The 27,851-nt window shown below is 45.2% G+C and overlaps 1 protein-coding gene and 1 pseudogene across 1 annotated transcript; both read left to right on the top strand.

The window, feature by feature from the left end:
* Positions 1–537: 537 nt before the first annotated feature.
* On the top strand, positions 538–5,175 carry LOC139548258 (dipeptidyl peptidase 1-like; annotated as a pseudogene).
* Positions 5,176–5,438: 263 nt separating this feature from the next.
* Positions 5,439–27,377, top strand: LOC139548269 (ras-related protein Rab-38-like). The gene is made up of 3 exons (XM_071357832.1): positions 5,439–5,745; positions 14,822–15,102; positions 24,693–27,377. The coding sequence occupies exons 1-3, from the start codon at positions 5,547–5,549 to the stop codon at positions 24,843–24,845; spliced, it is 633 nt and encodes a 210-aa protein (XP_071213933.1). The 5' UTR covers positions 5,439–5,546; the 3' UTR covers positions 24,846–27,377.
* Positions 27,378–27,851: the final 474 nt, after the last annotated feature.

Genomic DNA, 27,851 nt, shown 5'->3' on the forward strand with positions numbered 1-27,851 from the left:
TTGTCTTCACAGCTGAAAACCAATTGAAGTGACTTGCCTTAACACCGAACATCCCAAAGTCAATTGCCGACACTTGCAAAGTTTGCCTTTCCAATTCACGCCTCTCCTCCACAGAGGAAGAGGCGAAGCGAGAGGATTTACTCCTCCCAAAATCTGGCCGCGTGAGATAAGCCCTTTTTATGGAGATCTATGAGTGTCAACATACGTTTTACTTTTTTATTTTTTAAGATATATTTAACTAGGTAAATCAGTTAAAAACAAATTCTTATTTTACAATAACGGCTAATTTGATCGAATATACGTTTCGTAATGTTTCAGCTGTTACAAATGTACTGATATAAGTGGATTATCGTAATGTTTCAGCTGTTACAAATGTAAATGTAAAAAGTGGATTCATGTGTCATTCCGGTAACTGAGAAAAAACGACTTCGTTTTGCCTGTTGTTCACACGCGTATTGTGACTCGAAATGGCCCTCTCATTGGCTCGAAATGTTCCACCTGACTTGGCTTCTCTCATTGAGAACATGCATTTCCATTGTTAGTTCGGTTCCTCGGCTATCTTGGCAATATAATATATCATCTTTGTCTCCTCTCATCTCTGGAAGCAAAAAGAACCAGCGAGTCACGTGGAAAACTTCAGTGGGTCATATGACCGAAGTGAACTTACAAGAGTGCAGAGGACACTACACAAACCAGTCCAGCAGGTGAAATATAGCATACCTTTTTCTACTTGGGCCGATACTTAGGCTATTGCTCTTGGGCACTCGCTAGTTATCGTAGACTCAAATTTCTGCGTAGCTCTGTAAACAGAAGCGTGGTGTGACGCGATGAAGGTGAGCGGTGTGTTGTGGTGTGTGTTCCTGCTCTGGGTGGAGGGCTCCCGGGCTGATACCCCGGCCAACTGCACCTATGAAGATCTGTTGGGTTCCTGGGTGTTCCAGGTATCGAAGGGCGGGCAAGACAAGGGCATCAGCTGCTCTCGGATGGGTAAGAGATGGAGGGACACTCACAGCGCGCTGCCCTGTTCCTAGAAATAGGGAAGAATTTAACATTTTTAATCTGGCTGTTAACTTGACTCGGTATCCGGTAGCCTAATATTGCGTTTGTTTGTAGCCTATTGACTGCCTTTGTTACAATATCATTGATACAATGTTTGTTACAATTTTCCCCTCTGCCCAATGTTACGTTGTCTAGCCCCTGTTAGCGATACAGAAGAGCCCCAAAGTTGAATTGATAAGTAATTACCAAAACGTTTGTATGTTGGGTTTAAAGACAGCGTTGATAAGTCGATAACGGTGCAACTGGAGAAGGTGTCTGGCGGTGGACGACCTGGGAAACACGGGCTTTTTTACCCTTATCTACAATCAGGGCTTCGAGGTGGTCCTCAACGACTACAAGTGGTTTGGCTTCTTCAAGGTAGGTTTAAACTCTCGGTTATGCTGATGCAAGTGTTTCATTCAGGGCTACAGTTTAGCTTATACTGGTAACAATACTACGATCTGTTGGTCTGGAAGCTTTTTGGCAGACATGGAAATGCACTTGCCTTGTGCGCTAAGTTTCAGGCTCATCAGATGCATGGCTGGTAACCTTGTAATTGTACTGTTCAAGGTGTAGAAGCCAGCTTTCATCTCAATTACTACATTATTGATACTTTCAGGCTTGTGATTCAAAGTTGCTTTCAGGGCTGTAATTACAGCCTATTTCATTCAGGATAATATTTTGTTTTGCATTCAGTCTTTGTTTCTTTTTCACATGACTCCCTGTTATTGGATCAGGGGAGTGTTCTTTCTTCTACATGGTAGAGCTGACTTGCAGTCATCAATTCTGCTTCCTTATTGTAACTGTCTGGACTTGTTTTGGGACAGTGACATACTGTCCCACTACATGCTTTCCTCTAAAAGCCCATTCTTTGTTTGTGGCTTTATGAGCAAGTACATGTCTGCTCACTCTTATTGGAAGCCTTTATCAGGGTAATGGCCACATTTGCATAAAACATTTGACTTGTTGCACTTTTGCTTTTAAAGATGAGGGTGACTTATTTTTTTAAATCTTCAACTCGGGCCATAAAGATGACATTCAATATCTTATGTGATGTCATTCGTCTCCACACAAATGTGTGCACATGCAGTGACAGTTTCTCCTCTGTTCCAGTACTCTGAGAAGGACTCTGAGGTGACCAGCTACTGGGACCAGACTCTGCCAGGCTGGGTCCATGATTCTCTGGGGAACAACTGGGCCTGCTTCACTGCCAAGAGGGTAGTCCCAGTACCCCCTCACTCTGTGCGCACACACCTCTACTCCCACAATGACCTCCTGTGAGTATTCTTATGGGTTTTATAGATGTTTTGAGACACTGAGACTAAGAATAATAATGGTGCCCAATAATCCCCTCTACAATTTCACATTGAAGTTCTATAGTTGGCTAGAAGGCAACTTTTCATCCATGGTGCCATTTTTACTGTTGCTCATATTGAAAAGCAAGCGATCTGCTTGGGCTTTATGCTTTCTATTTACATTGGCTGTGGCAATGCTCATGTTTCTCACCTAAGTGTGGTGGTGTTATATTCTGAGAATTGCAGTTCTCTCCCTCGGGCTGCTCTAGTGGTCCTGCATTTGTTCATTTCCTCAAGCTGTGTAGATGTTTACCCCCCCCCCCCCCTGCTCTCTCTTCTCCCCCAGGCTGCTCTCTCTTCTCCCCCAGGCTGCTCTCTCTTCTCCCCCCCCCTGCTCTCTCTTCTCCCCCAGGCTGCTCCAGAGGTCCTACAAACACAACTTGGACTTCATTAACTCCATCAATATGGCCCAGAGCTCCTGGAAAGCCACAGCCTACAGTGAACATGAGACCTACACTCTGCAGCAGCTAAAGCACAGGGCTGGGGGACCAGCCTCACACATCCCCAGGTACAGTCACTCACTTGTGAAACTGATATGTTGACACATGAATTCAATAGTTATGAGTCATTTTGGGGAACTTCAGACTACAGCTCCAAGGAAGAAGCAGGGGTAAATGAGCCATTCAGATGTGAGATGTGACTTCTGAAAGAATAGTCATGACTGAGTCTTAGGATAGGGGGTGGAAGACTAGTGCACACTTCAGGAAGGTAGGGAATAAGATCACATCAGTTGTGACCGGTCGGTATGAAACAGGACTTTACAACAGAGGTACTAGCTAAAGGTGTCCAATAAACTCATTTTGGAGTAATTGTAAAAAGTAAATCTATGGTGGCCCTGGTCTCTATACTCCTCCCCAGACGTGTTGGCCCTGCCTCTGTAACAGTAATGCTAGTCAAGATGGCGGCCGGCCTCCCTGAGCGCTGGGACTGGAGAGACGTCGACGGTGTCAACTACCTCAGTCCTGTCCGCAACCAGGGTAACACACCGGGTCAAATACCTACTCTTCTATCATGCCTCTCGGCAGTGTCTCCTCTCCCAACCCCTGTATCATGTTCAGGTGATCTGCTGCTCTACAGATCATGCAGTACCATTGTCACACCAGTTTTTTTTCTTTCTGGTTAAACAATGTGGACTGCTAAATCAAAGGCCACAGTCCCTTTGGATTATAATGTTCCTGTCTCAACACCGCAGACAGTGTGCTCGTATGTCTACAGATCAAGCATAGTGAGTGGTTGGATGGCTGGCTGAGGGGAGGGGCGGGGGTGCACTACAGGGCTGGGATTTAGGAGTGCTGTTGAAAGGTTAACAGAGGCCTACTGCTGTGTGTGTGGTTGCTGCCTGGGGCTAAAATAGGTTGACTATGATTCACTGACTGCTTGACTGGGTGTCTGGTTTTTACAGTGGTGATTATAGCAGAGAAGTGTTAGATTGGTTGTGACAGTGCAGGGTTTGACTTCTACTCTGTCGGCTCCAGCTTCGTGTGGTAGCTGCTATTCTTTTTCCTCGATGGGAATGTTGGAAGCTCGTGTCAGGATCCAAACAACACTGAGACGCCCATCTTCAGTCCACAGTAAGTCTCCTGCTCCCAGTACTCACAAGGTAACACCTGCACACATACATGCTGCATAATTGTGTTTTAATTATGTGAGTATTTCTCCTCTAACCCTCACTGCTCTCCCTCTCAGGTTGTGATGGTAGTTTCCCCTACCTCATTGGAAAGTACGTCCAGGACTTTGGGGTCGTGGACGAGTCGTGTTATCCGTACGTTGGGAAGGATTCCCCTTGTGACGTTCCCAATGGCTGTCTCCGCCACTACGCTTCGGACTACAGCTACGTGGGAGGGTTCTACGGAGGTTGCAGTGAGTCTGCCATGATGCTGGAACTGGTCAAGCATGGCCCCGTAGGGGTGGCCTTCGAGGTGAGACACACACACACACACACGTTGGCTAGTTTGTGTATTGGCTAGCTCTGAGTAATGGCCAGTATGTTTGTGAAGTCAATATGGCCAGGTGTGTTCCTCACACTGTTTTCCTCCAGGTGTATCCTGACTTCATGCACTATAAGGAGGGTATCTACCATCACACGGGCCTCCATGACTCCTACAACCCGTTTGAGCTGACCAACCCCGCGGTGCTGCTGGTGGGCTACGGCCACTGTCACATGACTGGTCAGAAGTTCTGGGTGGTGAAGAACAGCTGGGGGGCTTCTTCAGGATCCGACGGGGATCTGACGAGAGTTTGCCATCGAGAGCATCGCCATGGCAGCCAAGCCCATCCCCAAACTTTAGAGGAGGTTGTCAAATTTTTGTTTTCCCAATTGGAGGCTAGCCTGATACTTTGGCCCCAAGTCTGAAATGGTTTTTGTTTTGAAGTTTAGTTTTTGTGTAGCTGATAGAAGCTCAATCAAATGGCTGGAACATTGATATAAATAATCAGTAACTGAAGCTTTTCAACTTGCTTGCTAGACTCGGCTCCTTGCCAACCAAAGATGCATTCTTGGGAATGATGCCTAAAGGGAACTTGCTTTAATTCACAATGTAACTGGAATTTGTAGTTAAAGAGTTTTGATAGGTCAGAGGACCTCAGTTATTTATCTCAGGGGGATTGCTGTCTCATCAGTGTAGAAAGGGACACAATGTCAGTGCCTTGATGTTTCTCTCCTTTCAGAAGTGGTTGTGTTTCATTAGACATGCTGTAGTTTTCCAATAAGTTCACATGATGCAAAGATTTGCACAGGTTTTCTGTTTTGAAATAAAAATAATAAAGTTGATTTTTACAATTATTAGTGGTGTGTACCCTTTTTCTGACAAATATAAATAGGTTTCCGCTGTATGCACAGAACTCTATGGCTAGAACAATGCAGGTCTTGCACATCCTTTCTGGAGTTGCACAACTAACTCGGATATTTGGAGAGGAACAAACTCGAGGCGAGACTTCAGTCTTCAGATGGGGTAGCCCAGCCCCACGCGCTCACGTCTGACCTCGCGCTGAGCCTGGCGAGTCACAAGGTCCCGATGTTCACTTTTCTTCCCCACTTCTCTGGGCGTTCCTTCCGGGTCGTTAGAGCGCACCGCTCCTCATTCTCGCGCCTCATCTTCTTCCCCTCTCCCCTCACTGTGTATTAATGCTCTACCGTAGCGCTCCGCGGTCGCCATGCAGAACAACTACAAGGAGCACCTCTATAAGATCCTGGTAATAGGGGACCTGGGGGTGGGGAAGACTAGCATCATCAAGCGCTATGTTCACCAGAACTTCAGCCCCAACTACCGGGCCACGATAGGAGTGGACTTCGCCCTGAAGGTCCTTAACTGGGAGCAAGAGACTGTTCGGCTACAGTTATGGGACATAGCAGGTAGGCGACTCATTACGCGTGACAGTAATCAAATGGGAACACAGGCAGGCCCGTTTTGGTGTTATGCTATTTGGCCACTTGACGTTCCAGCGTAAGACGCAGGGAGGGAACTGTAGTGGTGTCAGGTCGGCGGTTCCGTTCACTACATACTAGTTTCTTTGGAGTGATCATTAGACTATCAAAATGATTGGACTTGTATACCGACGGCCACGTACAGTATCAGACATACGTATTATCAATGTTTCATAGGCCAACGATTCTGTTCGTATGCAAATGTTGGGAAGCGTGGACAGTTAAGGCCTATACACATACGGTGTTCATCGAACCTCAAGTGAGTGTCGGTTATTAGAGAAATTCTTCTGACGCACCCTGGACTGCTGCGCGCGCTCTCCATCACCAGTCCCATGCGCTCTGGCCTATACAGCCGGGGCGCACGCCCGCATGTACAGTCATGTGTCTAGCACTCGTGAGGGAGATTTGGGGCTCAGAATGGGCTTATTGTGAATAGGAACCGACAGGATTCTTCTGGGATCGGGAATGCCGTCTCCACCTTCTGCGGTGCAGCCTATTGTATTCAGAATAGCTGAATGCGTTGCTTCGTTTAGAGGGATATTGTGTAATGTTTTCTCATATCCTTCATTTAAATGGTTGTATTCCTTAATGAGACATTATTGCAACGTCCCAGTCTTAAGTATGGCCTCTGCTAAGAGGTCTCAACCTTTATGGTACAGGGGTTTTGACTGTTTACCCTGCCACTACATGATCAGAACTTTGGAATGAAACAGATCTAGCAGCATTATGTGCACCAACACAAAGTTGATCCAGGAGAACTCATGTCGAAGTGGTCAACTTAAATTGAAAATAGGAGTGTGGCTGGTTGCTCAGCTGATACTGTCAGTTGGTAGTCAGCTGATGTTAATTCAGACTGGAGTTTCTGCCTAGCCGTGCTCCATTAATCATGCCCTGGTAGAATGTCACACCTAGGCCCCATCCCAGATGTACCTGTAGTCTAGACCCTATGCACTTGTGGAGAGCTGAGAGTATTTGACAGGTGGAAGATTCAGCATATTGCTTTTACAAATCCAATCAATCATGTGTAGGGCGTAGGCTCTAGACAGTGGTGGAAAAATTACCCATTTGTCTTGAGTAATAGTTAAGATACTTTAATAGAAAATGACTCAAGTGAAAGTAACCCAGTAAAATACTACTTGAGAAAGTATTTGGTTTTTAAACATACTTAAAAAAAAAAATATATATATATATAAGTAGTCATTTTAAATGCCTTATATTAAGCAAACCAACGGTATATTATAAAAAATATTTAAAAAATTCGGATAGCCAGAGGCACACTCCAAACACAAATAATTGACAAACTAATAATTTGTGTTTAGTGAGTCCGCCAGATCAGAAGCGGTAGGGATGACCAGGGATGTTCTGTTTAGTGAGTCCGCCAGATCAGAAGCGGTAGGGATGACCAGGGATGTTCTGTTTAGTGAGTCCGCCAGATCAGAAGCGGTAGGGATGACCAGGGATGTTCTGTTTAGTGAGTCCGCCAGATCAGAAGCGGTAGGGATGTTCTGTTTAGTGAGTCCGCCAGATCAGAAGCGGTAGGGATGTTCTGTTTAGTGAGTCCGCCAGATCAGAAGCGGTAGGGATGACCAGGGGTGTTCTCTGTTTAGTGAGTCTTCCAGATCTGAGGCAGTAGATGACCAGGGATGTTCTGTTGATAAGTGTGATTTGGACAATTTTCCTGTCCTTCTCAGGATTCACAATGTAACGAGTACTCTTGCATGTCAGGGAACATGTATGGAGTAAAAACTAGATTATTTTCTTTAGGAATGTACGAAAGCAAAAGTTGTCAAAAACATAAATAGTACAGTAATGCACCTCAACAAACTACATTTTGAATGTCAGCATTCACATTTCAAGACATAACATGCAAACATATCTTAACTTGATTGCTGACAAGCAAAACATTTTTGGACTATATCAACAATGGACTAATGAAACAAATACCGTAATATAGTTTTTGGGTGGAGTTTTCCTTTAAGTAGTGCTTTAAATTATTTTTTATGAAGTACTTTACACCACTGGATCTAGGGGGGGCATTTGGGATTGGGCCCTATCAAAGACTATGGCCGTGAACAAACTGGTAAACAGCTTTGATAATGACTATAGAAGTCAGTGATAATGTCTGAACACACTGGTAAAGAGCTTTCATAATGACTATAGAAGTCAGTGATAACGTCTGAACACACTGGTAAACAGCTTTGATAATGACTATAGAAGTCAGTGATAATGGCTGAACACACTGGTAAACAGCTTTGATAATGACTATAGAAGTCAGTGATAATGGCTGAACACACTGGTAAACAGCTTTGATAATGACTATAGAAGTCAGTGATAATGGCTGAACACACTGGTAAACAGCTTTGATAATGACTATAGAAGTCAGTGATAATGGCTGAACACACTGGTAAACAGCTTTGATAATGACTATAGAAGTCAGTGATGGGAGAGGGAGTCAGAGTAAAACATTCCACGTGTACTTATTACACTGCTGTTAGCAGAGGAATTTACAGACACGATGACCTCTCTCCCTCTCCTCTCCCTTTATATCTATAATAATAGTTGTCTGTGTGAAATTCCTCATCAGACTCCTTTGTCTGTCATGTGAGTTGTGCTGTCTTTGGAAAAACCATTACTACAGGTGCCCCGCATATTGACTCTGTACCGGTAGACCCTGTATATAGCCTCCACATTGACTCTGTACCGGTACCACCTGTATATAGCCTCCACATTGACTCTGTACCGGTACCCCCTGTATATAGCCTCCACATTGACTCTGTACCGGTACCCCCTGTATATAGCCTCCACATTGACTCTGTACCGGTACCCCCTGTATATAGCCTCCACATTGACTCTGTACCGGTACCCCCTGTATATAACCTCCACATTGACTCTGTACCGGTTCCCCCTGTATATAGCCTCCACATTGACTCTGTACCGGTTCCCCCTGTATATAGACTCCACATTGACTCTGTACCAGTACCCCTTGTATATAGCCTCCACATTGACTCTGTATCGGTTCCCCCTGTATATAGCCTCCACATTGACTCTGTACCGGTACCCCCTGTATATAGACTCCACATTGACTCTGTACTGGTTCCCCCTGTATATAGCCTCCACATTGACTCTGTACCGGTTCCCCCTGTATATAGCCTCCACATTGACTCTGTACCGGTACCCCCTGTATATAGCCTCCACATTGACTCTGTACCGGTTCCCCCTGTATATAGCCTCCACATTGACTCTGTATCGGTTCCCCCTGTATATAGCCTCCACATTGACTCTGTACCGGTACCCTCTGTATATAGCCTCCACATTGACTCTGTACCGGTACCCTCTGTATATAGCCTCCATATTGACTCTGTACCGGTACCCTCTGTATATAGCCTCCACATTGACTCTGTACCGGTACCCCCTGTATATAACCTCCACATTGACTCTGTACCGGTACCCCCTGTATATAGCCTCCACATTGACTTTGTACCGGTACCCCCTGTATATAGCCTCCACATTGACTCTGTACCGGTACCCCCTGTATATAGCCTCCACATTGACTCTGTACCGGTAACCCCTGTATATAGCCTCCACATTGACTCTGTACCGGTACCCCCTGTATATAGCCCTCCCCGTTCCGGAGTTCCAAATTAAGCAGCAGCAGCTGAAAAGATGAGCTCCTACAAATATTGAAATTTAAATGTTTTTTTAGAGTAAAGTACATCGAAAAAAATCAAAAGAAAACTGCAAACTGAATAGGAGACCAAACAAGCAGCAAACAAAGAAGAAAGGCTTTTGAAAAAGTAACAATTTTTCATAAAATTATACCGTTTTCTTAGCTAGCTAAGTTGTTTACCTGTTGCTAGGCAGTTGCTAGGGACATTCCTGAAAGAAGCTAGCTAGCTAACAAGGAGTGTCTAGTTGGCAGAAGAGAAGAAGGGACAAAGAAGGGACAAAGTGGGACAAAATAAGGACAGAAGAAAAGGGAAAGGGGACATTAAGGTGAAGCAGTCCTCTAAAGACACAAAAGACAATAATACAAGAAACAACACTTCTATTGCCTCTCCCTCTACGATACGCACTTCCGGTTTGGTTTGGAGTGAGTAGTTGCATTCCGCTTTGCTCCACAGGTAGTATTACAGGTAGTATTACATTTCATTTCATTACAGTACAACAGTTTGATTTGTTTGATCTTAGCTGGCTACATAGCCGTCTTTGTATCCAAGATAATTGTGTAGTCTAGAGTAATTGTCGAGGTTACCTAGCCAGTTAGAGGTTACCTAGCCAGCTACACTTTCAAACAAAGTCAACAACGCAGCCACTGCTAGCTAGCCTATTTCACCAGCCAGCAGTACTATATCATTTTAGTCAATAAGATTTTTTGCAACGTAAGCTTAACTTTCTGAACATTCGAGACGTGTAGTCCACTTGTCATTCCAATCTCCTTTGCATTAGCGTAGCCTCTTCTGTACCCAGAACTGTGCCTCTTCTGTAGCCTGTCAACTATGTGTCTGTCTATCCCTGTTCTCTCCTCTCTGCACAGACCATACAAACGCTTCACACCGCGTGGCCGCTGCTACTCTAACCTGGTGGTCCCAGCGCGCACGACCCACGTGGAGTTCCAGGTCTCAGGCAGCCTCTGGAATTGCCGATCTGTGGCCAACAAGGCAGAGTTCATCTCAGCCTATGCTTCCCTCCAGTCCCTCGACTTCTTGGCACTGACGGAAACATGGATTACCACTGATAACACTGCTACTCCTACTGCTCTCTCCTCGTCTGCCCACGTGTTCTCGCACACCCCGAGAGCTTCTGGTCAGCGGGGTGGTGGCACTGGGATCCTCATCTCTCCCAAGTGGACATTCTCTCTTTCTCCCCTGACCCATCTGTCTATCGCCTCCTTTGAATTCCATGCTGTCACAGTTACCAGCCCTTTCAAGCTTAACATCCTTATCATTTATCGCCCTCCAGGTTCCCTTGGAGAGTTCATCAATGAGCTTGACGCCCTGATAAGTTCCTTTCCTGAGGATGGCTCACCTCTCACAGTTCTGGGTGACTTTAACCTCCCCACGTCTACCTTTGACTCATTCCTCTCTGCCTCCTTCTTTCCACTCCTCTCCTCTTTTGACCTCACCCTCTCACCTTCCCCCCCTACTCACAAGGCAGGCAATACGCTTGACCTCATCTTTACTAGATGCTGTTCTTCCACTAATCTCATTGCAACTCCCCTCCAAGTCTCCGACCACTACCTTGTATCCTTTTCCCTCTCGCTCTCATCCAACACTTCCCACACTGCCCCTACTCGGATGGTATCGCGCCGTCCCAACCTTCGCTCTCTCTCCCCCGCTACTCTCTCCTCTTCCATCCTATCATCTCTTCCCTCTGCTCAAACCTTCTCCAACCTATCTCCTGATTCTGCCTCCTCAACCCTCCTCTCCTCCCTTTCTGCATCCTTTGACTCTCTATGTCCCCTATCCTCCAGGCCGGCTCGGTCCTCCCCTCCTGCTCCGTGGCTCGACGACTCATTGCGAGCTCACAGAACAGGGCTCCGGGCAGCCGAGCGGAAATGGAGGAAAACTCGCCTCCCTGCGGACCTGGCATCCTTTCACTCCCTTCTCTCTACATTCTCCTCTTCTGTCTCTGCTGCTAAAGCCAATTTCTACCACTCTAAATTCCAAGCATCTGCCTCTAACCCTAGGAAGCTCTTTGCCACCTTCTCCTCCCTCCTGAATCCTCCTCCCCCTCCTCCCCCCTCCTCCCTCTCTGCTGATGACTTCGTCAACCATTTTGAAAAGAAGGTCGACGACATCCGATCCTCGTTTGCTAAGTCAAACGACACCGCTGGTTCTGCTCACACTGCCCTACCCTGTGCTTTGTCCTCTTTCTCCCCTCTCTCTCCAGATGAAATCTCGCGTCTTGTGACGGCCGGCCGCCCAACAACCTGCCCGCTTGACCCTATCCCCTCCTCTCTTCTCCAGACCATTTCCGGAGACCTTCTCCCTTACCTCACCTCGCTCATCAACTCATCCTTGACCGCTGGCTACGTCCCTTCCGTCTTCAAGAGAGCGAGAGTTGCACCCCTTCTGAAAAAACCTACACTCGATCCCTCCGATGTCAACAACTACAGACCAGTATCCCTTCTTTCTTTTCTCTCCAAAACTCTTGAACGTGCCGTCCTTGGCCAGCTCTCCTGCTATCTCTCTCAGAATGACCTTCTTGATCCAAATCAGTCAGGTTTCAAGACTAGTCATTCAACTGAGACTGCTCTTCTCTGTGTCACGGAGGCGCTCCGCACTGCTAAAGCTAACTCTCTCTCCTCTGCTCTCATCCTTCTAGACCTATCGGCTGCCTTTGATACTGTGAACCATCAGATCCTCCTCTCCACCCTCTCCGAGCTGGGCATCTCCGGCGCGGCCCACGCTTGGATTGCGTCCTACCTGACAGGTCGCTCCTACCAGGTGGCGTGGCGAGAATCTGTCTCCGCACCACGTGCTCTCACCACTGGTGTCCCCCAGGGCTCTGTTCTAGGCCCTCTCCTATTCTCGCTATACACCAAGTCACTTGGCTCTGTCATATCCTCACATGGTCTCTCCTATCATTGCTATGCAGACGACACACAATTAATCTTCTCCTTTCCCCCCTCTGATAACCAGGTGGTGAATCGCATCTCTGCATGTCTGGCAGACATATCAGTGTGGATGACGGATCACCACCTCAAGCTGAACCTCGGCAAGACGGAGCTGCTCTTCCTCCCGGGGAAGGACTGCCCGTTCCATGATCTCGCCATCACGGTTGACAACTCCATTGTGTCCTCCTCCCAGAGTGCTAAGAACCTTGGCGTGATCCTGGACAACACCCTGTCGTTCTCAACTAACATCAAGGCGGTGACCCGTTCCTGTAGGTTCATGCTCTACAACATTCGCAGAGTACGACCCTGCCTCACGCAGGAAGCGGCGCAGGTCCTAATCCAGGCACTTGTCATCTCCCGTCTGGATTACTGCAACTCGCTGTTGGCTGGGCTCCCTGCCTGTGCCATTAAACCCCTACAACTCATCCAGAACGCCGCAGCCCGTCTGGTGTTCAACTTTCCCAAGTTCTCTCACGTCACCCCGCTCCTCCGCTCTCTCCACTGGCTTCCAGTTGAAGCTCGCATCCGCTACAAGACCATGGTGCTTGCCTACGGAGCTGTGAGGGGAACGGCACCTCCGTACCTTCAGGCTCTGATCAGGCCCTACACCCAAACAAGGGCACTGCGTTCATCCACCTCTGGCCTGCTCGCCTCCCTACCTCTGAGGAAGTACAGTTCCCGCTCAGCCCAGTCAAAACTGTTCGCTGCTCTGGCACCCCAATGGTGGAACAAACTCCCTCACGACGCCAGGTCAGCGGAGTCAATCACCACCTTCCGGAGACACCTGAAACCCCACCTCTTTAAGGAATACCTAGGATAGGATAAAGTAATCCTTCTAACCCCCCCCCCCCCCTTAAAAGAGTTAGATGCACTATTGTAAAGTGGTCGTTCCACTGGATATCATAAGGTGAATGCACCAATTTGTAAGTCGCTCTGGATAAGAGCGTCTGCTAAATGACTTAAATGTAAATGTAAATGTAAATAGCCTCCACATTGACTCTGTACCGGTTCCCCCTGTATATAGCCTCCACATTGACTCTGTACCGGTGCCCCCTGTATATAGCCTCCACATTGACTCTGTACCGGTACCCCCTGTATATAACCTCCACATTGACTCTGTACCGGTACCCCCTGTATATAGCCTCCACATTGACTTTGTACCGGTACCCCCTGTATATAGCCTCCACATTGACTCTGTACCGGTACCCCCTGTATATAGCCTCCACATTGACTCTGTACTGGTACCCCCTGTATATAGCCTCCACATTGACTCTGTACCGGTACCCCCTGTATATATCCAAGATGGCGTAGCAGTCAGACGTCTTTGTCTTTGTCTTGTTCCGTCCCATGTATATATTATTTATTACTTTTATTTCTTAATTTTTTTGTAGGTATTTTTCTTTAAACTGCATTGTTGGTTAAGGGCTTGTAAGTAAGCATTTCACCTGTTGTATTCGATGCAGGTGACAAATAACATTTGATTTGATCTGTGTGTGGCGTGAGATGTACCCTGTTGGTCCACCTTGTTGTATTTTACCGGGAATGGTTTAGGAATGTGACCTTCCCCGACTGTGACCAGGACTGTGACCAGGACTGTGACCAGGACTTTGACCAGGACTGTGACCAGGACTTTGACCAGGACTGTGACCAGGACTGTGACCAGGACTGTGACCAGGACTTTGACCAGGACTGTGACCAGGACTTTGACCAGGACTGTGACCAGGACTGTGACCAGGACTGTGACCAGGACTGTGACCAGGACTTTGACCAGGACTGTGACCAGGACTGTGACCAGGACTTTGACCAGGACTGTGACCAGGACTTTGACCAGGACTGTGACCAGGACTGTGACCAGGACTTTGACCAGGACTGTGACCAGGACTGTGACCAGGACTGTGACCAGGACTGCGTAGGGGACTCTTTGCCCTGAGGCAATAGGTAACTTTCATCTCAGTGGTGTTACCAGGGCTTGTGATATGGTATTAGAGTCAGGGGTGGTATGGCAACAAGACAAACATGTTCTATCACAAGGCCATGGTGTAGCGTCTACTACTACTGTCAGTACTAACCAACAACACTGTGTGTGTGTCAGGTCAGGAGGGCTTTGGGAACATGACGAGGGTCTACTACTGTCAGTACTAACCAACAACACTGTGTGTGTGTCAGGTCAGGAGCGCTTTGGGAACATGACGAGGGTCTACTACTGTCAGTACTAACCAACAACACTGTGTGTGTGTCAGGTCAGGAGCGCTTTGGGAACATGACGAGGGTCTACTACTGTCAGTACTAACCAACAACACTGTGTGTGTGTCAGGTCAGGAGCGCTTTGGGAACATGACGAGGGTCTACTACTGTCAGTACTAACCAACAACACTTTGTGTGTGTCAGGTCAGGAGCGCTTTGGGAACATGACCCGGGTCTACTACCGTGAAGCCATGGGGGCGTTCATCGTGTTTGACATGACGCGGCCTTCCTCCTTCGAGGCCGTCACCAAGTGGAAGGAGGACCTGGACTCTAAACTCACACTGGCCAATGGGAAAAATGTGGCCGCTGTGCTATTGGCTAATAAGTGCGACCAGGGGCGGGACGTGCTGACCAACAACGGGATCCAGATGGAGAAGTTCTGTCAGGAGAATGGCTTTGTGGGATGGTACGAGACCTCTGCCAAGGTGAGAACACGCATCTGCACACACACGCAATCACACACACGCAATCACACACACAAAGAAGCAGTTTCATGAAAACGTCTTATCACACCTACACACACTGACACACACACACACTCACCTTCTACAGCTGTGGAATTTCACAGATGAACGAAAAGTGAGCACAGTCTTTTGGATCAAAGTCAAAACACAGACAGACACACTCGCTCAGACACACTCGCTCAGACACACTCGCTCAGACACACTCGCTCAGACACACACACTCAGACACACACACTCGCTCAGACACACACACTCGCTCAGACACACTCGCTCAGACACACACACACTCAGACACACACACTCGCTCAGACACACTCACTCAGACATACACACTCACTCAGACACACACACACTCATACACACACACAACTCTCCTATCCTGACAACCCATGTGCCAGTGGAGCTCAACATTCTGAGAGTCAGAAGAAGGTGAAAGGTCGTTACCGTGATTTACCAGATTTATGAGCTGCCTTTCACGCTGAAAAGTTGTAGCTGTCCAGACGTTAGTTCAACATATACTTTCTCCTATCCAGTCGGATTGATGAATGGGAGAGGGAGAGGCCATTAGTAAGGGGACAACTCCTTGGAATGGAATGTACTCTTCAGTCTCTTCACTCAAAAACAAGAGTGATGTAGAGAGTGATGTAGAGAGTGATGTAGAGAGTGATGTAGAGAATGATGTAGAGAATGATGTAGAGAGTGATGTAGAGAATGATGTAGAGAGTGATGTAGAGAGTGATGTAGAGAGTGATGTAGAGAGTGATGTAGAGAATGATGTAGAGAATGATGTAGAGAGTGATGTAGAGAATGATGTAGAGAGTGATGTAGAGAGTGGTGTAGAGAGTGATGAAGAGAGTTGTTTAGGGAGTGATGTAGAGAGTTGTTTAGGGAGTGATGTAGAGAGTTGTTTAGGGAGTGATGTAGAGAGTTGTTTAGGGGGTGATGTAGAGAGTTGTTTAGGGAGTGATGTAGAGAGTTGTTTAGGGAGTGATGTAGAGAGTTGTTTAGGGAGTGATGTAGAGAGTGATGTAGAGAGTGATGTAGAGAGTTGTTTAGGGAGTGATGTAGAGAGTTGTTTAGGGAGTGATGTAGAGAGTTGTTTAGGGAGTGATGTAGAGAGTTGTTTAGGGAGTGATGTAGAGAGTTGTTTAGAGAGTGATGTAGAGAGTTGTTTAGGGAGTGATGTAGAGAGTTGTTTAGGGAGTGATGTAGAGAGTTGTTTAGAGAGTTATGTAGAGAGTTGTTTAGAGAGTGATGTAGAGAGTTGTTTAGGGAGTGATGTAGAGAGTTGTTTAGAGAGTGATGTAGAGAGTTGTTTAGGGAGTGATGTAGAGAGTTGTTTAGGGAGTGATGTAGAGAGTTGTTTAGGGAGTGATGTAGAGAGTTGTTTAGGGAGTGATGTAGAGAGTTGTTTAGGGAGTGATGTAGAGAGTTGTTTAGGGAGTGATGTAGAGAGTTGTTTAGAGAGTGATGTAGAGAGTTGTTTAGGGAGTGATGTAGAGAGTTGTTTAGAGAGTGATGTAGAGAGTTGTTTAGGGAGTGATGTAGAGAGTTGTTTAGAGAGTTATGTAGAGAGTTGTTTAGAGAGTGATGTAGAGAGTTGTTTAGGGAGTGATGTAGAGAGTTGTTTAGAGAGTGATGTAGAGAGTTGTTTAGGGAGTGATGTAGAGAGTTGTTTAGAGAGTGATGTAGAGAGTGATGTAGAGAGTGATGTAGAGAGTTGTTTAGGGAGTGATGTAGAGAGTTGTTTAGGGAGTGATGTAGAGAGTTGTTTAGGGAGTGATGTAGAGAGTTGTTTAGGGAGTGATGTAGAGAGTTGTTTAGGGAGTGATGTAGAGAGTTGTTTAGGGAGTGATGTAGAGAGTTGTTTAGAGAGTGATGTAGAGAGTTGTTTAGGGAGTGATGTAGAGAGTTGTTTAGAGAGTGATGTAGAGAGTTGTTTAGGGAGTGATGTAGAGAGTTGTTTAGGGAGTGATGTAGAGAGTTGTTTAGGGAGTGATGTAGAGAGTTGTTTAGGGAGTGATGTAGAGAGTTGTTTAGGGAGTGATGTAGAGAGTTGTTTAGAGAGTGATGTAGAGAGTTGTTTAGGGAGTGATGTAGAGAGTTGTTTAGAGAGTGATGTAGAGAGTTGTTTAGGGAGTGATGTAGAGAGTTGTTTAGGGAGTGATGTAGAGAGTTGTTTAGGGAGTGATGTAGAGAGTTGTTTAGGGAGTGATGTAGAGAGTTGTTTAGAGAGTGATGTAGAGAGTTGTTTAGGGAGTGATGTAGAGAGTTGTTTAGGGAGTGATGTAGAGAGTTGTTTAGAGAGTTATGTAGAGAGTTGTTTAGAGAGTGATGTAGAGAGTTGTTTAGGGAGTGATGTAGAGAGTTGTTTAGAGAGTGATGTAGAGAGTTGTTTAGGGAGTGATGTAGAGAGTTGTTTAGGGAGTGATGTAGAGAGTTGTTTAGGGAGTGATGTAGAGAGTTGTTTAGGGAGTGATGTAGAGAGTTGTTTAGGGAGTGATGTAGAGAGTTGTTTAGGGAGTGATGTAGAGAGTTGTTTAGAGAGTGATGTAGAGAGTTGTTTAGGGAGTGATGTAGAGAGTTGTTTAGAGAGTGATGTAGAGAGTTGTTTAGGGAGTGATGTAGAGAGTTGTTTAGAGAGTTATGTAGAGAGTTGTTTAGAGAGTGATGTAGAGAGTTGTTTAGGGAGTGATGTAGAGAGTTGTTTAGAGAGTGATGTAGAGAGTTGTTTAGGGAGTGATGTAGAGAGTTGTTTAGAGAGTGATGTAGAGAGTGATGTAGAGAGTGATGTAGAGAGTTGTTTAGGGAGTGATGTAGAGAGTTGTTTAGGGAGTGATGTAGAGAGTTGTTTAGGGAGTGATGTAGAGAGTTGTTTAGGGAGTGATGTAGAGAGTTGTTTAGGGAGTGATGTAGAGAGTTGTTTAGGGAGTGATGTAGAGAGTTGTTTAGAGAGTGATGTAGAGAGTTGTTTAGGGAGTGATGTAGAGAGTTGTTTAGAGAGTGATGTAGAGAGTTGTTTAGGGAGTGATGTAGAGAGTTGTTTAGAGAGTTATGTAGAGAGTTGTTTAGAGAGTGATGTAGAGAGTTGTTTAGGGAGTGATGTAGAGAGTTGTTTAGGGAGTGATGTAGAGAGTTGTTTAGGGAGTGATGTAGAGAGTTGTTTAGAGAGTGATGTAGAGAGTTGTTTAGAGAGTTATGTAGAGAGTGATGTAGAGAGTGATGTAGAGAGTGATGTAGAGAGTGATGTAGAGTGATGTAGAGAGTTGTGTAGAGTTATGTAGAGGACAAAGAGTGATGTAGAGAGTTGTTTAGAGAGTTGTGTAGAGAGTTGTGTAGAGGACAAAGAGTGATGTAGAGAGTGGTTAGAGAATAGAGTGATGTGGAGAGCGATAGTGTTGTAGAGAGTTGTGTGGAGAACAGAGAGTGATGTAGAGAGTGGTGTAGAGAGTGGTGTAGAGAGTAGAGAGTGGTTAGAGAATAGAGTGATGTGGAGAGCGATAGTGTTGTAGAGAGTGGTGTAGAGAATAGAGAGTGGTGTAGAGAATAGAGAGTGGTGTAGAGAATAGAGAGTGGTGTAGAGAATAGAGAGTGGTGTATAGAATAGAGAGTGGTGTATAGAATAGAGAGTGGTGTATAGAATAGAGAGTGGTGTAGACAGTTGTGTAGACAGTTGTGTAGACAGTTATGTAGAGAGTAGTGTAGAGGACAAAGAGTGGTTAGAGAATAGAGAGTGGTGTAGAGAGTGGTGTAGAGAGTAGAGAGTGGTTAGAGAATAGAGTGATGTGGAGAGTGATAGTGTTGTAGAGAGTGGTGTAGAGAATAGAGAGTGGTGTAGAGAATAGAGAGTGGTGTAGTGAATAGAGAGTGGTGTATAGAATAGAGAGTGGTGTAGAGAGTGGTGTAGAGAGTGGTTAGAGAATAGAGTGATGTGGAGAGCGATAGTGTTGTAGAGAGTGGTGTAGAGAATAGAGAGTGGTGTAGAGAATAGAGAGTGGTGTAGAGAATAGAGAGTGGTGTATAGAATAGAGAGTGGTGTATAGAATAGAGAGTGGTGTAGAGAGTGGTGTAGAGAGTGGTGTAGAGAGTGGTGTACAGAGTGGTGTAGAGGACAAAGAGTGGTTAGAGAATAGAGAGCGATGTAGAGAGTGTTGTGGATAGTAGAGAGTGTTGTAGAGAGTGGTGTATAGAATAGAGAGTGGTGTAGAGAGTGGTGTAGAGAGTGGTGTAGAGAGTAGTGTAGAGGACAAAGAGTGGTTACAGAATAGAGAGCGGTGTAGAGAGTGTTGTGGATAGTAGAGAGTGTTGTAGAGAGTGGTGTAGATATTAGAGAGTGGTGTAGAGAATAGAGAGTGGTGTATAGAATAGAGAGTGGTGTAGAGAGTGGTGTAGATAGTGGTTAGAGAATAGAGAATGGTATAGAGAGTGGTGTATAGAATAGAGAGTGGTGTAGAGAATGGTGTAGGGAGTGGTGTAGAGAATAGAGAGTGGTGTAGAGAATAGAGTGATGTGGAGAGCGATAGTGTTGTAGAGAGTGGTGTAGATATTAGAGAGTGGTGTAGAGAGTGGTGTAGGTTGTAGAGAGTGTTGTAGAGAGTGATGTAGAGAATGGTGTAGATAGTAGAGTTGTGTAGAGAGTGGTGTAGATAGTAGAGAGTGGTGGAGAGTGATATTGCTGTAGAGAGTGGTGTAGGTTGTAGAGAGTACTGTAGAGAATAGAGAGTGGTGTAGAGAGTGATGTGGATAGTAGAGAGTGTTGTAGAGAGTGATGTAGAGAGTGGTGTAGAGAATAGAGAGTGGTGTAGAGAATAGAGTGATGTGGAGAGCGATAGTGTTGTAGAGAGTGGTGTAGATATTAGAGAGTGGTGGAGAGTGAAATTGGTGTAGAGAGTGGTGTAGGTTGTAGAGAGTACTGGAGAGAATAGAGAGTGGTGTAGAGAGTGATGTGGATAGTAGAGTGTTGTAGAGAGTGGTGTAGATAGTAGAGAGTGGTGTAGATAGTAGAGAGTGGTGTAGAGAATATAGTTGTGTAGAGAGTGGTGTAGATAGTAGAGAGTGGTGTAGAGAATATAGAGTGGAGTAGAGAGTGGTGTAGAGAATAGATAGTAGTGTAGAGAATAGAGAGTGGTGTAGAGAATAGAGAGTGGTGTAGAGAGTGGTGTAGAGAGTGATAGTGATGTAGAGTGATATAGAGAGTAATGTAGAGAGGGATATATAGACATGATAGTGACGTAGAGAGTGATATAGAGAGTGATATAGAGAGTGTTAGTGACGTAGAGAGTGAAATAGAGTTATATAGAGCGTGATATAGAGAGTAATGTAGAGAGGGATATATAGACGTGTTACTGATGTAGAGAGTGATATAGAGAGTGTTAGTGACGTAGAGTGATATAGAGAGTGTTAGTGACGTAGAGAGTTATATAGAGAGTGTTAGTGACGTAGAGAGTTATATAGAGAGTGTTAGTGACGTAGAGAGTTATATAGAGAGTGTTAGTGATGTAGAGAGTGGTATAGAGAGTGTTAGTGACGTAGAGAGTTATATAGAGAGTGATAGTGACGTAGAGAGTGATATAGAGAGTGTTAGTGACGTAGAGAGTTATATAGAGAGTTATATGGTGTATAGAATAGAGAGTGGTGTATAGAATAGATAGGTCCCGTGTGGCTCAGTTGGTAGAGCATGGCGCTTGCAATGCCAGGGTTGTGGGTTCATTCCCCACGGGGGGACCAGGATGAATATGTATGAACTTTCCAATTTGTAAGTCGCTCTGGATAAGAGCGTCTGCTAAATGACTTAAATGTAAATATCGAGCGTGTTATAGAGAACAGTTAGACAAGTCCTTCAGCCTTTCAGTAGTTGATGAGTTCTCAAGTCCATGTCCCCGAAGGTTACATTACTACATCTTAGTGGAAATTCTAGATGATGCAAATTACTTATTTTCTCAGAAAGAGCTTTGTGTGTGTGTGTGTGTGTGTGTGTGTCATGTGCCTGCTATTAGATAAAGCCCCCCCTATGTTACATGAACCCATTCTGAATTGAAGTGTGTGTTTATTTTTGTATTTCTGTATTGTTTGTGGTGATACAAGCCTATTACAGGAGTCTACGAACAAGCTTTAGTTCTGATAATAGGTCATGTGAAAGATTTCTCTCTCTCTGTGTGTGTAATCTAAGAGGTTATTATTATTGTGGTAATCTAAGAGGTTATTAGCGAGGTCTCTCTCTCTGTGTGTGTGTATGTGGTAATGTAAGAGGTTATTAAAGAGTTCTCTCTCTCTCTGTGTGTGTGTGTTTGTGGTAATCTAAGAGGTTATTAGAGAGGAAGTCTGCTGCAGACTTCACTATGTCAAATCCTGATGAGCCCTCATGAATATTCAATATTCACCTAATTAATTCTGCTGCTCAGCTCACCACGTGATCGGAAGAAGTTTGTGTGTTTGTGTGTGTGGGCGAGGGTGCGTGTGTGTGTGTGTGTGTGCGAGGGTGCGTGCCTGTGTGTGGGCGAGGGTGCGTGTCTGTGTGTGTGTGTGAGTGGGAGTGTGTGTGTGTGTCGCTGGCGAAGCAGCTGCTGGAGGCCTGAAATGTTCTAAAATCAGACTGGAAACTTTTATCCCTGTCTTAATGTTCTTCATCTCATTGACTTCTCATTAGTGATCACTGACCCTGTCCTCTACTGACTTGAACCCATAGTTCACCTCAGCCCCGAAGGCTTCATTACAGAAACCACACCACCATATAAACATACGGATTTATGTTTTAGTCTCATTATCAAACAGTTGAGACTAGAGGTCGCCCTACGGAATGGCCGATTAATTAGGGCCGATTTCAAGTTTTCATAACAATCGGTGATCAATATTTTTGGACACCGATCATGGCCGATTACATTCCACTCCACGAGGAGACTGCGTGGCAGGCTGACTACATGTTATGCGAGTGCAGCAAGGAGCCAAGGTAAGGTGCTAGCTAGCATTAAACTTATCTTATAAAAAACAATCAATGTTAACATAATCACTAGTTAACTACACATGGTTGATGATATTACTAGTTTAACTATCTTGTCCTGCGTTGCATATAATCAATGCGGTGCCTGTTAATTTATCATCGAATCATCACAGCCTACTTCGTCAAACGGGTGGTGATTTAACAAAAGCACATTCGCAAATAAAAGCACAGTCGTTGCACCAATGTACCTAACCATAAACATCAATGCCTTTCTTAAAATCAATACACAAGTATATATTTTTAAACCTGCATATTTAGTTAAAATAAATTAATGTTAGCAGGCAATATTAGCTAGGGAAATTGTCGCTTCTCTTGCGTTCAGTGCAAGGAGAGTCAGGGTATATGCAGCAGTTTGGGCCGCCTGGCTCGTTGAGAACTGTGTGAAGACCATTTCTTCCTAACAAAGACCGTAATTAATTTGCCAGAATTTTACATAATCATGACATAACATTGAAGGTTGTGCAATGTAACAGCAATATTTAGACTTATGGATGCCACCCGTTCGATAAAATACAGAACGGTTCCGTATTTCACTGAAGGAATAAACGTTTTGTTTTCGAAATGATAGTTTCCGGATTTGACCATATTAATGACCTAAGGCTCTTATTTCTGTGTGTTTATTATATTAAGTCTATGATTTGATATTTGATAGAGCAGTCTGACTGAGCGGTGGTAGGCAGCAGCAGGCTCGTAAGCATTTATTCAAACAGCACTTTCCTGCGTTTACCAGCAGCTCTTCGCAATGCTTGAAGCACAGCGCTGTTTATGACTTCAAGCCTATCAACTCCCGAGATTAGGCTGGCAATACTATAGTGCCTATAAGAACATCCAATAGTCAAAGGTATATGAAATACAAATGGTATAGAGAGAAATAGTCCTATAATAACTACAACCTAAAACTTCTTACCTGGGAATATTGAAGACTCATGTTAAAAGGAACCACCAGCTTTCATATGTTCTCATGTTCTGAGCAAGGAACTTAAACAATAGCTTTTTTACATGGCACATATTGCACTTTTACTTTCTTCTCCAACACTTTGTTTTTGCATTATTTAAACCAAATTGAACATGTTTCATTATTTATTGGAGACTAAATAGATTTTATTTATGTATTTTATTAAGTTAAAATAAAAGTGTTAATTCAGTGTTGTAATTGTTATTATTACAAATATATATATATATACAAATCGTCCGATTAATCGGTATCGGCTTTTTTTGGTCCTCCAATAATCGGTATCGGTGTTGAAAAATCATAATCGGTCGACCTCTAGTGTCAATAGGTAGGAGATACAGATGAGCTCGTGACTGAGTGTGTATGTGGGTCGGTGAGTGAGTGAGTGTGTATGTGAGTGAGCTCGTGAGTGAGTGTGTATGTGGGTGAGTGAGTGTATGTGGGTCGGTGAGTGTGTATGTGGGTGAGTGAGTGTGTATGTATGTATGTATGTGGGTGAGTGAGTGAGTGTGTATGTGGGTCCGTGAGTGTGTATGTGGGTGGGTGAGTGAGTGTGTATGTGGGTCTGTGAGTGTGTATGTGGGTGGGTGAGTGAGTGTGTATGTATGTGGGTGAGTGAGTGTGTATGTGGGTGAGTGAGTGAGTGAGTGAGTGTGTATGTATGTGGGTGAGTGAGTGTGTATGTATGTGGGTGAGTGAGTGTCTGTGTCTGTGAGTGCCCTGGATCTTCAACTTTTAGTTCATAGCATCAAAACATCACACTGGCACTACTGAGGAGCCATACACTCACAGCCACAAACACACATCACAGCCACAAACACACATCACAGCCACAAACATACACTCACAGCCACAAACATACACTCACAGCCACAAACACACATCACAGCCACAAACACACATCACAGCCACAAACACACATCACAGCCACAAACACACATCACAGCCACAAACACACATCACAGCCACAAACACACTCACAGCCACAAACATACACTCACAGCCACAAACATACACTCACAGCCACAAACACACATCACAGCCACAAACACACTCACAGCCACAAACATACACTCACAGCCACAAACATACACTCACAGCCACAAACACACATCACAGCCACAAACACACATCACAGCCACAAACACACTCACAGCCACAAACATACACTCACAGCCACAAACATACACTCACAGCCACAAACACACATCACAGCCACAAACACACATCACAGCCACAAACACACATCACAGCCACAAACACACATCACAGCCACAAACACACTCACAGCCACAAACACACATCACAGCCACAAACATACACTCATATCCACACAGAAACACAACGAACATACTCACATGTACTGTATGCAGTGGTCTTGGACAGTAATTCATCACATTATTTTCCCCCCTCTCCCCTTATGTCTCTCACTCTCTTCCGCTCTCTCTCTCCCGTCCGCTCTCTCTCTCTTCCGCTCTCTCGCTCTCTCTCTCGCTTCTGCTCTCTCTCTTCTGCTCTCTCTCTCTTCTTCTCTCTCTCTCTTCTTCTCTCTCTCTCTTCTTCTCTCTCTCTCTCTCTCTCTCCTTCTCTCTCTTTCTCTAGGAGAATATGAATATAGATGAAGCAGCTAACTGTTTGGTGAAGCACATCATCGCCAACGAGAATGATATCCTCCAACCAGAAGAACCTGACACCGTCTCTCCGCAATTAAATTCTGTCAGGGGTGGGACCTGCTCCTCCTGTTTCAAATCATAGAACACCACCATCACCATCACTACACACCACCATCACTACACACACCACCATCACTACACACCACCACCATCACTACACACACCACCATCACTACACACACCACCATCACTACACACACCACCATCACTACACACACCACCATCACTACACATCACCATCACTACACACCACCATCACTACACACACCACCATCGCTACACACCACCACCATCACTACACACACCACCATCACTACACACACCACCATCACTACACACACCACCATCACTACACACACCACCATCACTACACATCACCATCACTACACACCACCATCACTACACACACCACCATCACTACACAACACCACCACCATCACTACACACACCACCATCACTACACACACCACCACCATCACTACACACACCACCATCACTACATGTAACAGTATAACTTTAGTACGTCCCCTCGCCCTGACACGGGCGCGAACCAGGGACCCTCTGCACACATCAACAACTGACACCCACGAAGCGTCGTTACCCATCGCTCCACAAAAGCCGCGGCCCTTGCAGAGCAAGGGGAAACCCTACTTAAATCTCAGAGCAAGTGACGTAACTGATTGAAACGCTACTAGCGCGTACCCGCTGACTAGCTAGCCATTTCACATCCGTTACACTCACCCCCCTTTCAACCTCCTCCTTTTCCGCAGCAACCAGTGATCCGGGTCAACAGCATCAATGTAACAGTACAACTTTATGGCGTCCCCTCGCCCCGACCCGGGCGCGAACCAGGGACCCTCTGCACACATCAACAACGGTCGCCCACGAAGCATCGTTACCCATCGCTCCACAAAGGCCGCGGCACTTGCAGAGCAAGGGGAAACCCTACTTAAATCTCAGAGCAAGTGACGTAACTGATTGAAACGCTACTAGCGCGTACCCGCTGACTAGCTAGCCATTTCACATCCGTTACATACACACACCACCATCACTACACACCACCCTCACTACACACACCACCACCATCACTACACACACCACCATCACTACACACCACCACCATCACTACACACCACCACCATCACTACACACCACCACCATCACTACACACCACCACCATCACTACACACACCACCATCACTACACACACCACCATCACTACACACCACCACCATCACTACACACACCACCACCATCACTACACACACCACCACCATCACTACACACACCACCATCACTACACACACCACCATCACTACACACCACCATCACTACATACCACCATCACTACACACACCACCACCACCACTACACACACCACCATCACTACACACCACCATCACTACACACACCACCACCATCACTACACACACCACCACCACCACTACACACACCACCACCATCACTACACACACCACCACACACCACCATCACTACACACACCACCACCATCACTACACACCACCACCATCACTACACACACCACCATCATCACTACACACCACCACCATCACTACACACACCACCACCACCACTACACACTCCTTCTCCACCACCACCACCTCAGAGACTAAGGTGCAGATAGTCACTGAGGTGAAAATAGTCTCTAAAGTGCAGATAGTGTGTGTGTCACAGGAGGTTGGTGGCAGCTTAATTGGGGAGGACGGGCTCTTAGTAATGGCTGTAACAAAATAAATGGAATGGTTTTCATGTGTTTGATACCACTCCATTCCAGCCATCCTCTCCTCAACAGCCTCCTGTGGTTTGTGTTCGCTGTGTGTGTGTTTAGTGTTGGGTTTTTATCAGAGACAAGGTCACCCTCAAGGCGTCTCGGAGCCTTGTTGCCATCTCCGTAACCATGGAGACAGAGCTAACGAAGACACACTCCGCAGCTACTTCTGTTTAATGATTCACCCCCGTACATCCGTCCTTCAGTCTCTCTTTACTTATCTCTCCCTCTATCCATCACCTCTTCCCCTGCATCTCTGTTCCACTCTCTGTTGTCTCTTTTTCCCTGACTACAACTCCCATGTTTCCCACATTTAACCAATCACATTTAGAAGGCTTTACCACAGAGTCTGTAACACAGTACAGTACTTCCAGTACACTCTCTGTCCACTCCAGTATTTCACAGTACAGTGGGCTTCAGTCAAATGCTCTATTTAATATTGTTGTAATAATCTGGGTTTATTCCTTATGGTACTGGTGTTATGTTAATGATATATTATGTTCTCAGTGCATTAAAGATGACCAAGATGTTAATGTATACATGGACTGTTACTGTTTAATGTAGAATATGTGTTGTTTTTATTTAATATTGTGTTTAAATGAACTGCAACACTTCATCATGTGCCCACCTCAGCATCACGTTCTTTTGTATTTATCAATTTCTAATGAATGTTGTATTGTCACCATTCTGTAATATGTTTGAATATAAGATTACTACAGATAGATGAACAGTACAGACTTATGTATGTAGCCAGGTTGTAATATCAGATTCATATTCCCTTTTAGAGATGATACTTTGAATAAACCATAGACTGTGTCACTTTTCTATTGTGTCAACTTGAGAATCACTGTATTACAGCTTTCTGAGTGGAAGTCTCTGTGTGTGTGCGTGCGTGCATGCATTTTCGTGTGTGTAACGGGTCTATTAGAACAGATCTTGTTTGTTTTAGTTCCAGTGACCTTTGATTGACCTTGCAATGTGACAGACGGTAGACTCTTCAGACAATCAGATCACTGTCCTCACAGATCCTCTCATGTCTGAGAAGATATCAGCTCATAAACTCAGCAACAAAAGAAACTTCCCTTTTTCAGGACCCTGTCTTTCAAAGATAATTTGTAAAAATCCAAATAACTTCACAGATCTTCATTGTAAAGAGTTTAAAGACTGTTTCCCATGCTTGTTCAATGAACCATAAACAATTAATGAACATGCACCTGTGGAATGGTTGTTAAGACACTAACAGCTTACAGACGGTAGGCAATTAAGGTCACCGTTCTGAAAACTTAGGACACGAAATAG

This window comes from Salvelinus alpinus, chromosome 21, assembly GCF_045679555.1.
Source record: "Salvelinus alpinus chromosome 21, SLU_Salpinus.1, whole genome shotgun sequence".
Classification (NCBI taxonomy): Eukaryota; Metazoa; Chordata; class Actinopteri; order Salmoniformes; family Salmonidae; genus Salvelinus; species Salvelinus alpinus.